The sequence below is a fragment of the Diabrotica undecimpunctata genome, chromosome 1 (assembly GCF_040954645.1).
Source record: "Diabrotica undecimpunctata isolate CICGRU chromosome 1, icDiaUnde3, whole genome shotgun sequence".
Classification (NCBI taxonomy): domain Eukaryota; kingdom Metazoa; phylum Arthropoda; class Insecta; order Coleoptera; family Chrysomelidae; genus Diabrotica; species Diabrotica undecimpunctata.
In genome coordinates, this window is record NC_092803.1 from 66,744,435 (window position 1) to 66,757,053 (window position 12,619).

Consider the following 12,619-nt stretch of genomic DNA (forward strand, 5'->3'; position numbering starts at 1 on the left):
AAAGTATATTATTTAGGAGAAGACAGTAATTATCATCGTAATGATGTCGGATTCACACTCCCAAAGGAGGTTAGCAAATGTGCACTATATGCCAGGTATCTGAATGTACTTTTTATGTACTCCAAAGCTGTCCCCCTTTTTTTGTAGTGATTTTAATTCTTCACAACATTCTTTTATCCAGCTTTCTTTTGCGGTTTAAATCTTGCCCTTATCGTACGTTGCGCGTCCTGGTATTTCTGTTGACTTTAATGTATTTTGCACTGTCTGCGTTGCTCCATTAGATCAAGCTTGCGATTCTTCTATTTTATTCTTTTCTTTTTATTTTACTTGCGATTGCTTCGTCAGCATTGGCTATAGACATTTGTATTGTCTCACAGGTTTCTTGTATGCAATTTACTTATATATTTTCCAAGTTTTTGTTGATGTACTTACTTTATGTAGTTCTAAGCTCTTCAACTCTCATTAATTTACTCTATTGTGCTGTTATGTACTTCCAAATCGAGACAAGGTTAATTTTCTTAGCAATTTCTGGAAAGAGCTATTTTATTTGCACTGAAAACATACGTTATCGAGTATTAAAAAATACCACAGATATGTGTCGCCATAAATTATTCCAATAGCCTCATGAATTTAAGTGTAAGATGGAGACTCTAAAAGGTAATAACTTTTTCCCTATTACATCATGTAGGATAATAAGATAATAAGAATAAGAGAAAGTGCGAAGACTATAGAATTATAAGCCTTATGAGCCATTTACTTAAAACATTTCTAAAGGTCATCCACAAAAGAATATACAAAATGTGAGGAACAACTAATAAGAACACAATTCGGATTTCGTGATGCTCTGGGAACACGGGAGGCCCTTTTTGCTGTACAGGTGCTATTTCAGAGATACAGGGATGTGAATTGTGACATATACGTATGCTTTATAGATTACCAGAAGGCATCTGACAGAGTAAAACATGACAAATTAATGACTCTAATGCAAGAAATTGGAATTGACAACAAAGATCTTAGAATTATCAGAAACATTTACTACAATCAAACGGCCAAAATCAAAATAGAAGACCAGTTAACTGATAAAATTGCAATAGAACGTGGAGTACGACAGAGCTGTATTTTGTCTCCATTGTTGTTCAATATTTATTCTGAATGGGTATTTAAGGAAGCTTTAGACGGTTGTGCGAAAGGAATATTAATAAACGGTGAACGGTTGAATAACATTAGATATGCAGATGACACTATAGTTTTTACCGATAATCTGAATGAATTACAGATATTAACAAATCGCATAACAGAAGTCAGCAACAGATACGGACTAGCTCTTAACATAAAGAAAACCAAATTTATGACAATTAGTAAAAAACCAATACTAAACGCTCAACTTACAATCAACCAACAGAATATCGAAAGAGTCGAGCAATATACATATCTAGGCACCAATTTAAATAGCCAATGGGACCACTCAACAGAAATTAAACAGCGAATAATAAAAGCAAAAGCAGCATTCGTTAGAATGAGAACCATTTTCAACAGTCGAGACATATCATTAAAAACAAAATGCCGTCTATTGAACTGCTACATATTCACAGTTCTGCTCTACGGAATGGAAGCATATACACTGACTGTTGCATCTATGAATCGGCTCGAAGCTTTCGAAATGTGGTGTTATAGGCGCATCTTACGTATATCCTGGGTTGACAGAGTTACTAATGTGGAGGTCCTGCGTAGAATGGGGAAAGAATGTGAAATTCTCATGACCGTCAAAACTAAAAAGTTGGAATATCTAGGACATGTAATGAGAAATCAAGAACGTTACGGCCTTCTCCAGCTGATTCTCCAAGGGAAAGTAAATGGTAAGAGAGGACCGGGAAGAAGACGAAGAAGAAGACCACTGAACTGTTCCGCGCTGCAATAAACAAAGTAAAGATAGCCGTGATGATCGCCAACATCCGGAACGGATAGGCACTTTAAGAAGAAGAAGGATAATAAGAGATACATTAGGGAAAAACATTTTTAGAAATTTTTTACTTGGCCTGAGCAAAGGATTTCCTGGCTGAAAAATCTACGTACACAACAACCACAAATCTTTTCAGAGCAGCAGTTTGCAAAATACAGGTTGCGATGATGGTCGCCAACATCCGAAACGGATAGGCACTACAAGAAGAAGTATTGGTTCTTATTGTGTGTTGTAAGATAAGGATGTTTGTGAGGGGGTTTGATATAACTTATCATCATCATCATCATAATAGGCTTTACAACTCTGGTGAGCTACGCTTTTCTTTCTCTCTCCAATTTTACCGGTCTTGTGCAGTTACTGCCAATTGCTCTCTAATTTTTATAGATAGGTCCTTATCCAATCTCCAATCGATCTCTCATTTTTATAGATATGTCCTTACTTTATCCTTTTAATTTTTTCTTGGGCTACAAATTGACGTTCTACTATTGAGCCCTTCCCAAAATATGGCATTGAGGAGTCTTCTATTACTCGATCTTGGTACATGTCCCACTCATCTTATTCGGTTTGCTTAATGAAGCATTTTGCTATGTATTCATCCTCATAGAGTGTCTGGTGTTCCTGATTATGCCTTCTTCTCAATTTCCTTATTGTCTCGTCTCGACAAGGTTCAAAAATAGTCAGTAGTATCTTCTGTTCCAACACCAGTAATGTCTCGCTTCCATACGTCATTGTGGGGTGAGTTGTGATTTTATATAACTCATCATCATTAAAAGTATCAAATTCCATTTTAAATCACCATTTTTTTACATGAATGAGGTCTTGTATTGCTCCAACTTAAGTTGAAATTAAGTTGATGAGTGGTGTATTTCATTTATAGTTGGATACTTTGATTATTTTATTATCACTACCACTTTACCACTGTGTGCTGTGGTAGTAAAAAATATTATTATTATTTTTACTGCCCAAAATTAATGATAACGTCTCACTGACTCTGTGGTAAGGGCATCAACTTCATCATCATTATCAATCAGACAATCGCGACCACTGCAGAACATGCGACTCCTTCAGTTCTTTCCAATATTTTTTACACTGGATCGCTTGTAACCAGTTTTTCACTACTCTTTTTAGGTCATCGCGTTGGACCATTTAGTCGGTGGTCGTCCTCGGCCACCACGTCCTTGTTTTATAGTTTTTTGGCCTCCTATCCATGATTCGTTTTGGCCATCATTCACTTTGTGTTCTAGCCGTGTACCCTGCTCAGTTCTACATAAGCGTCGAGATTTTTTCGATGACGTCTTGAACTCCTGATTTTTGCCTGATTTGTTGGTTTGTTTTTTGGTTTCGAAAGCTCACGTCCAGAATTGCACGTTTCATGGCTCGTTGTGTAACTCTGAGTGTATTAGCCAATTTTTGCGATAGTGTTAGTTGCTCTGTAACTGCATATGTCGCTCTGATGAGACCTAATGAGGTTGAAATACGTATAAGCGGCTTGCGGATGGTATGCATCGAAATTAAATCTAATATCGTCTTTCTGTTCCCTTTAATTTAGTTTTTTGTATTCTTATTTGTTTACCTTTTCTGTTTCACTAAAGTTTCATCATATTTTCATTAAAACTATTGTACCTTTTCGGTTTTGGTGTCACTCTACTTGCAAAATTTGAATTGTGTGTTTTTGACCGAGTTTGTTGTTAATTTGTTGTGATCGATGATACTTTAGGATTATTACTCTGTAAAGTTTCGGTTATATTTTTATATATGCTTCTGGCTGCTTTGATGGATACCAAACTATGCGTTTGTAACTTTGTATCAGGTTTGCACTTTTTTTTGTAAGTTTATCGTTACTCTGTATCTTACTGATCTGTAATCGCTTCCTACTGACAGTTTATTGAATAAAGTTACATCTTAAACATTTTCTTTTTTGTCTGTTATTATATAATCATATTTACTTTTTGTTTCTTTCGTCTAGACTAACCCACGTCCATTTCCTATTCTCTTTCTTCTTATAAAAAGTGCCCTGAGGGGGAGCCTTATAACTGGCTACCCACACTCAAGGGTTGGAAATCTTTTGATTCCAAGCCTTACTTCAAAGGACTTTTGTATGGATGTATCTCCATAGGTTTTGTTCTTCGGTGACCGTTGAAGGATAAGGATTGTTAATGTTAGCAAATATAGCTCCAGAGAAATAAAATCACTTTAAGTTTATCGACTTATAATTAAATATTTTTAAAGTAGAGAGGCCCAACACGGCCGTAGTGTACTATACAATGTCAAAAAATTCTTTCTTTATAACACGTGAAAGAGAAAACCGTATGTATAAAAAACCGATTTCGGCGTAGAGAAATATTTTATACATGAATTGAGAGTGTTTAAAAAATGCACATGCCTTAAGGGCGATGTGTGAGAATGAACTGAACTGATAATACTACTTGACGCGTAAAAGTTAAGATAACTCCTCTTTTATTTAGGTGTGAAAACTATTTAAGAGGTTGAGGCGCCAATGAGTCGGGTGTCCCGAGCAAACTAGATAAAGTGACTATTTTACTTATTCTACACTAAGAAAAGTCTAAAAAATTACATTTTTATTTTATATTTTAAAAACAATATGTTCATTTCTGGAACATAGACTGCCCGCGTTGAAGTATTTACTTCAAAACGAAAGAAAGAGTGATTTGAGAAAGTAAGCAAACTTAACTTAAATGTAATTTAAGAAATAACTATTCCTAAACTAGAGTAATACATATAAATGTAACAAAATTTAAAATTTAAATTTTCTTCTTTGTCCACATGAAGAGGACAGAGTTTTGTAATGGGTCTGTTAAAATATCCATCTCTAGTCTTTATTTTAACACTACGGACCTTATCGTCCAGTGAACAATTCAACAATTCTTGCCAATGGCCAGTGTATGAGTGGAACCTTATCTTCCTTATTTTCAAGACAAGAAAATTCTCGAAAAAAGTGTGCCTTTTGCAAAAGTTTTATTATTAAATTTTCAGCATTTTTTAATTCTGAAACAGAGAAGGGTCCAACATATTTTTCATTTGGAAACTTGAAATTGTGAATGTACCTGAGAGTAAGTGCGATACTGCGTTGTAGTTTTGAGAAGTTTGAAAATTTGAGAGATAAATTTTCAATGAAACTTATTGGGCTTTCTTGTGCTAGATGAACTATTTTCTTTTCCTCGGGTATTTTACTTACATTTGATTTTGAATCATACTTAGTTAAATCTAAGTCATAATTAAGTAGAAATGAGGGACCTTGAAACCAAAATTTTGAGTTTACAAGTTCAGGAGCAGACATGCCTCTTGACGCAATATCTGCGGGGTTTTGTTTTGACTTTATATATCGCCACTTAAATTGTGGGTTTCCTTGTATTTCAGAAACTCTATTTGCAACAAACTGTGACCATCTGGAGCTATGTGAGCCTAACCAAGCAAGTACGATTTCTGAGTCCGTCCAGCAGTTTATTGAGTCTATTTGAGTTAATTTATTATTTAGAATTTCAACTATTCTTTTAGTGAGTTTGCTGCATAAAACAGCACCCATAAGTTCTAACTTAGGTAAAGTTAATGTTTTTATTGGAGCTACCCTACTTTTAGAGGTGATGAGTGTGGAAGAGACATTTCTTGAGCTATAAGTAACTCTAATATATATACAGCTGGCGTATGCCTTTTCACTAGCGTCGGAAAATGCGTGTATTTGTATACTACATATATAATTTTCAATAAAAAAAAGTCTGTTGTGAATTTTTAAATGTTTTAGTACTGAAATATGTTTGAGAAAATTTAACCATTCATTTAAGAGTGTAGAGTCTAAACTTTCAATCCACTGAATTTTTGAAAGCCAAATTTTTTGCATTATTATTTTTGCAGTCACTATTACAGGATTAATTAATCCCTTGGGGTCGAAAAAAGTTGCGATTATCGAGAGCACTTGTCTCTTAGTGTAGGAATCTTTTATTTCGATTTCTGGCACTGAAATAGAGAAACTATCTAATTTAGAGTCCCAACAAAGACCTAATATTTTATTGGAATGATTTTCTGGAGATATGACATACGTAGAGTAGGTTGAAAATTGTGAAATATTTTCTAAAAATTGTGGTGAATTTGAACACCATTTGTGAAGAGATATGCCTGCCTTTTGTAGCAGTGCAGTGATTTGTTCATGCGCAAGAGTGAGTGTTTCAATACTATTTGTACCATATAATATGTCATCAATATAGCATAAATTAATGAGCATATCATGAGCGAGAGGATATTCTTCCTTATGCATGGTTGCGAGTTCAATTAAACATCGTGTGCTAAGGAAGGTAGCTGGTTTCGTTCCATAGGTAACTGTTTCCAATTGTATACATTTTAACGGCTCCGAGGGAGAGTTGCGCCACAAAATATTTAATAAGAAAGTTTGGTTGGGGTTAATTCTGATTTGTCTAAACATCTTTTTTATATCAGATGTGAATACATACTTAAAGAGTCTAAAATTGACTAAAGTGTCAAATAGTTCTGGTTGTGTGATATAACCCTTTAATATAATATCATTAAGGCTAAAACCAGAAGTGGTTATCATCGATGCGTCAAAAACTACGCGCAAACGAGTTGTGAGAGAAGTGTCCTTTTCTATACTGTGGTGAGGCAAGAAATATTTGTTTTCTGAGTGTATATTCTGCAGAGACAACAGAACATATTTTGCATGTCCTAATTCAACATACTCATCTATAAAAGATTTATATTGTTTGTAAAGAGAATTATTTTTTGAGAATTTGTTCTCCAAATTTAGAAATCTCCTTCGCGCCATTTGGAAAGAGTCGCCCAATTTATTATTTTTATTAGGCGTGCATAGGGGTAAATCTACTTGGAACTGTCCATTCCGTAGGATTTGTGTTATGGCTTTAAATATTTTCTCAGCCTTTTCATCATCAGGACTTAAACGCTTTATTTCGGGAACTTCTTCAATGTCCCAAAACCTTTGGACAAGATTATTTATATTTTCTTCTTTAGTGTGAGATTGAACAAATAAAGAAATATGATTCGAGTGTGAATAGTTACAGTTTGAGTGAGAGTGCATCTTTTTCTTAAATGAAGCTTGTGGAGATAAGTTACCGAACATGACATATCCTAAATGAGTGTTTTGAAGCACTGAAAGACCTGCTCCAATATGAATTAAATCATCCTTTAATAGATCACAGTAAATTTCTGCACCTAATAAGAGATCGATTCTCCCTGGGGAGAAGTAAAAGGGATCACTGAGCTTTATGCCAGCTGGTATTTTTATTTTGCTACGATCTAGAGGTACCTGAGGTATTTTACACGTAATATTATCCAAAACTGCACATGATACTTCAAATTTCATATTAGTTTTTATATGGGAAAAATTCAATGTTTACCATTTCATTTGAGATGGAACAATTTTGAGAAATTGTGGAAATTTGTAATCTTTTATTAGTGGTAGAGTAATTTAGTTTATTTACTAAATCTTTTGTTGCAAAGCTCGATTGAGATCCATTATCGAGAAGACATCTTGCGTGTACAGGTTGTCCACTTTCAGAGTAATTTGTTACCAACGCTGTGGCTAGCAAAACTTCGTTTTTTGGATTGAAAGTTGAGAGAGAAGAGATGCAAGATGAATTTTGACTTTGTGTGTCTGAGAGTAGACAATATTCATTTGTCTGAGTGCTTAAGTGAGTAGAAGTGTTTGGTGATTCATTATATGAATGTGGAGAATTTATTCTTGGAGTAACTTGGGCATTATTACTTCTGTGAGGAGCATGAAAATGACTTTGAGAGATATGTGGTGCACTATGGCGAGCTTGTGAATCACCCTGTATACTTGCGGACGATTGAGAGGTTTGTGGTGCATTAAAGCGTGATTGTTGCCTATTGGCGTGACTTTGATTACCATCATGTGAATTTGAAGCACTTTAATTGCTTCGAGTGGGAGAGAATAAATTATTTTCATGAGTGTGAGAAAAATTATTTTCTTCATGCAGAAGTGTATTGTGCTTTTTATTGCAAATTTTACATGTGTATTTAGAGATGCATTTATCAGTAAAATGCTTAGTGCCAAAACAGTTTCTGCAAAGCTGTGCTTGCTTTACAAAATTAAAACTTTCTCGAGAATGTGTGTCTTTAAATAAAGATACAATAAAGGGTTATTAGCGGGGGGACATACACAAACAGTAAGATACATATTGTTACATAAAAAAATATTTTTTACAATCTGGTATATAGTTTAGTCATTTTAAGATAACTTAATAAAGACTGTAAATTTGACTTTAGTATACTTTTTAAATTATCACTAAGGGCACACGCGATCCTTCCGTTCTGGTACACTGGACACTCAACAATTATATTTTTCACTGACAACTGAGTGTTGCACTTGGTATACATCGGAGCAGCCTCCTGGTTGAAGATATGCTTGTGTGTAAGGAAAGTATGTCCTATTCGGAGTCGGTTGATGATGACTTGGTCTTTTCTATTATTTGGTAAGATGAGTTTGGTTCCTACTTGACTTGAAAATTCTTTAAGTTTGTCAGCAGTGTGATCCCAAGTAGTTTGCCACGCTCTGTACACGTGGGCTTTGATATTTACTTTGTGATCAGTCCAAGGCATTTGATTTATGATAGCAATACTTTGGTCGGTGGTTGCATTGCTTGCCAGAGAGTCCACTTCCTCATTACCACTTATTCCCATATGGAAAGGTACCCAGATAAAGGAAATATTTTTTTGTTGAGTCTGTAGATGAGATAACTCTTCTTTGATCTTGAGAAGTATGGCGTGAGTTGTATATAGCTGTTTTATTCCAAGTAATGCGCTCATTGAATCGGTGATGATAACAAATTTGCTTTCATTGATAGAACAACATTTTTTCACGGCCTGGTGAATTGCCGTAAGTTATTTGGTATATATACAACAATTTGTTGGGATTCGTATGGTAGACTTGACGTTTTCGTAGATGTAGGCTGCAGCATGCCCTTCATGACATTTGGAAGCATCAGTGAAGATTTGATGGGTTGTTGGGTATTTGGATATTATATTTTTATAAGCTTGCTGTATAAGGAAAGGATGTGTAGAATGTTTCGGGAGTTCTTTTAGAGACGTGTCTATTTTTGGAGGTTTAATCATCCAAGGAGGAACATTTACATAAATAGGCATAGTTAGACTGAACTGTTCTAAATTAAGACCAATACGTTTTATTCGTTCGGGAAATGGTAGTTTTTTTATTGCAATGTTTCTGTAAAGATCGCACAATATATTTGTTCTGCAAAGTATTGTTGAGTAGGTTACGTTGCTGTTGTTTGCTGAAATTCTGGCAACGTAATTTAGTGATAGGAGTTGCCTTCGTTGGCTTAAGGACAGTTCATTAGCCAAAACTTGTAAGTTACTTACTGGACTAGTTCTTGTGGAACCTAAAACTAATCTCAAGCACATATTTTGAATGTAGTCAAGTTTTTTTAAAGATGTTTTGTTAGCAGTATCGTAGCATAAACAGCCGTAGTCTAATTTACTTCGTATTAGTGATCTATATAGAGTAAGTAAGGTTGTTGCATCTGCCCCCCAAGAGGTATTTGACAGCATTTTTAGTAGATTAATTCTGGATTGGCAAGAACGTTGCAGATTGGTGATGTGGGTTTCCCAGTTTAAGTTACGTTCAAAAGAAAGTCCAAAGAAATTTATTTCTTCTGCTTGTTTCAGGACAACTCCATTTAGTGTTAATTGAACATTAGAATAATTTTTTCTTTTGCTGAAAATTAAATACCGTGTCTTTTCACTAGAGAATATAAAACCCGTGTTTTGCGACCAGCTTTCAATTGTGTGTAAGGTAGTTTGCAGTATGTGTTCCCAGAGTTACATTGTTTGTTCTTAGATGAATGACTAAGTCATCTGCATATAGGCTAGTAAATACAGGTAGTTTTATTTGATGTATAATATTATTTATTGCAACTAGAAAGAGAGTAGGACTTAGAGTAGATCCTTGTGGAGTGCCGTTTTGAAGTACTCGTCTGGAAGATGTAAATCCATTGGTTCTAACTCGAAAAGTTCGTGTTTCTAGAAAATTTTTAATAAAGGACAACATGTCCCCTTGAACATCCCATTCTTGAAGTGTTTTTAGTATAAGATGTCTCCATGTTGTGTCAAACGCTTTTCTTATGTCAAAAAACACAGCAATAAGTTTTTGGTTATGCAGAAAGTATTCATGTATACTTGATTCAAGTGTTATTAGATTGTCAGTTGTGGATCTACCCGTACGAAATCCACTTTGTCTGATACTTATTAGGTTATTGTTTTCAAGGTACCATTTAAGACGATAATTAAGGATTTTTTCTAAAAGTTTGCAGGTACAACACGTAGGTGATATTGGACGATAGGAATTTGGATCGTCTTTTGGTTTATTATATTTAAGGATTGGAATTATAGTTGCTTGCGACCATAGATCAGGAAAGTCATGATGAATAGAAATATTATTCAAAATATCAACTAATATTAGCTTTGCATTCAGAGAAAGATTTCGTAAGAAAAGAGGGTGGATATCATCAGGTTCTGGACTCGAATTTTTAGCACTTAAACAAAATTCTAATTCTTGAAGACTTACTGGTTTGTTTATTGGATTGCCGCTCTCTGTTATTTGTATATTTGAAGACTCCGTTAGTTTTTTGTGCTCTAGAAAGGATAGGCTGTAATTAAAATCACCAAAATTAAGTTCGTATATATCTGCTAGTATTTCTGGAATATCTTCTTTGTTTTAGAGTATCTATACCTCGAAAGTATTTTGTACCTTTTATTCTGCGGACTTTGTTCCATATGTTGCCTAAGGGAGTGGAAGGATTTATTGAAGAAACGTACTTCTTCCAACTTTCTCGTTTTGCTTTTTTGATTAATTGTCTGCTTTGAGCTCTGAGATTTTTAAACCTTAAAAGGTTTTCGATAGTTTTATGTTTCTTGTAAACATGTATCTTGTAAATATTTCAATATTTTGGTTTGCCGTTATTGGTTAAATTAGATTTGTTTGTTTGTTCTTCTATCAGTGTTCGATATAAATTCCAGTCAGCTGACTTTATTTCCATGTCTGGTGAATTGGAAAAGTTGATTTATCATTAGTGTTTATGGTTATCGTGATAGGGAAGTGATCACTATCATATAAATACCCCAATGTGTCCCAGTATAATAAAGGAGCTAGCGACGGACTGCATAAAGAGAGATCTATGGCAGAAAATGTACCATTGTATGAATTGAACCTAGTAGATTTGCCAGTGTTTAGTAAAACTAAATTTAAATTATCAATGAGATTATTTAGGAGATTGCCACATTTGTCGATTTTGTTACTTCCCCAAGTACTGTTGTGACAGTTAAAATCGCCTAATATTATTTTTGGGTGTGGAATTTGGTTTAAAACATTGCTTAGTTCAGTTATGTCTAAATCAGTAGGATGAGGTAAGTATACATTGCAAATATTGATTTTCATTTTGTGGGTGACTGACACTGCAACTATTTAGAGATTTGTTTGCAGTTGTATTTCAGTTGACTCTATGTCATCCCTTACAAAAATTTCTGTTTCGCCGCTTGAGTGATCTTCAACTCGATTTCTTAGAAAAGGAACATAATTTTTTAATGTCACATTTTGGTGCTTGAAATGGGTCTCTTCTAGGCATATGACTAAAGGAAGATATTCGTGTATAAGAAGCTTAATGGATTCTATAGGTGTAAAATAACCGTTGGAGTTCCACTGTAATATGAATGTGCTGGCCATTAACTCTTTATTTGTTAACTATTTATTGTTGAGAACTTGATTCTTAGTCAGTTTCGTCAGTAGAAGAAGGACTGTTGAGAAGCAGTTTTTTCTTCGATCTGGTGATATTGTTTTTTAAAGTTTTATTTTGTATTTGAGAATATATAAAGTTTAAAATTTCTTTTATATCTTGGCTTTCATTTGAATATGTTTTAAAAATGCGTTCCGGAGGTTTTGAGTGAAGGGAATTTGCTAGAAAATCACATATTTCATGAAAAGTAAGTGTAAAGCAAGGGTTTCTATTTTCAATTTTTTCTTTAATTTGATTTAGAATAATTGGAATATCTTCTTGGGGTTTAGGCTTTTTCTTAGGTTTTTGAGTATCGGGAGGAGGTAGGTCATTTTCAAGAATTTTAGGAGAGGATATATTTGTCCTTTAGTTGCAGGAGTAATTTCAGTGGTTTTTCTATCGCTTTCAATTACTAAGGAATTATCTTGGAATATTTTTGGTTGATTCAAGATTTGTAATTCATTGTTTGTTTGTGAGAAAGTGGTTTGGTCCTTTGTAGCTGATGCCTGATTTTGTATGGTATTGGGTTCTGGTTCCATTAATGTTTCGGTATCTTCTTGGTGTTGGTTTAGTGGTTGATCTTGTAGCTGATTATATTTTTCGTTTTAAAGTTATGTATATTCACGTTGCAGGAAAAAAGATCTCAAACTTAAGATTCGCAGACGATACAACACTGATAGCAACATCTGAAGAGGAGATGTCGAGACTGGTAAAGAGAGTAGAAACCGAAAGCAACAAGTTTGGGCTCAAAATTAATAATCAGAAAACAAAAATCATGATTGTGGACCACGCGAATATCCTCCAAACAATAGGCGCCCTAAATCAATTCGAGAAAGTAGACGAGTTCACGTATCTAGGATCTTCCTTA

The 12,619-nt window shown here is 34.4% G+C and overlaps 1 protein-coding gene across 1 annotated transcript in view; it reads right to left on the bottom strand.

Moving 5' to 3' along the window:
* LOC140451325 (glutamate receptor ionotropic, delta-1-like) overlaps positions 1-361 on the bottom strand; it is a 93,527-nt gene extending 93,166 nt beyond the window's left edge. The window contains exon 1 of the mRNA XM_072545093.1: positions 328-361. Coding sequence (XP_072401194.1) covers positions 328-361 — 34 coding nt within the window. The remainder of the gene's footprint in view (positions 1-327) is intronic.
* Between the last annotated feature and the right edge of the window lie 12,258 nt (positions 362-12,619).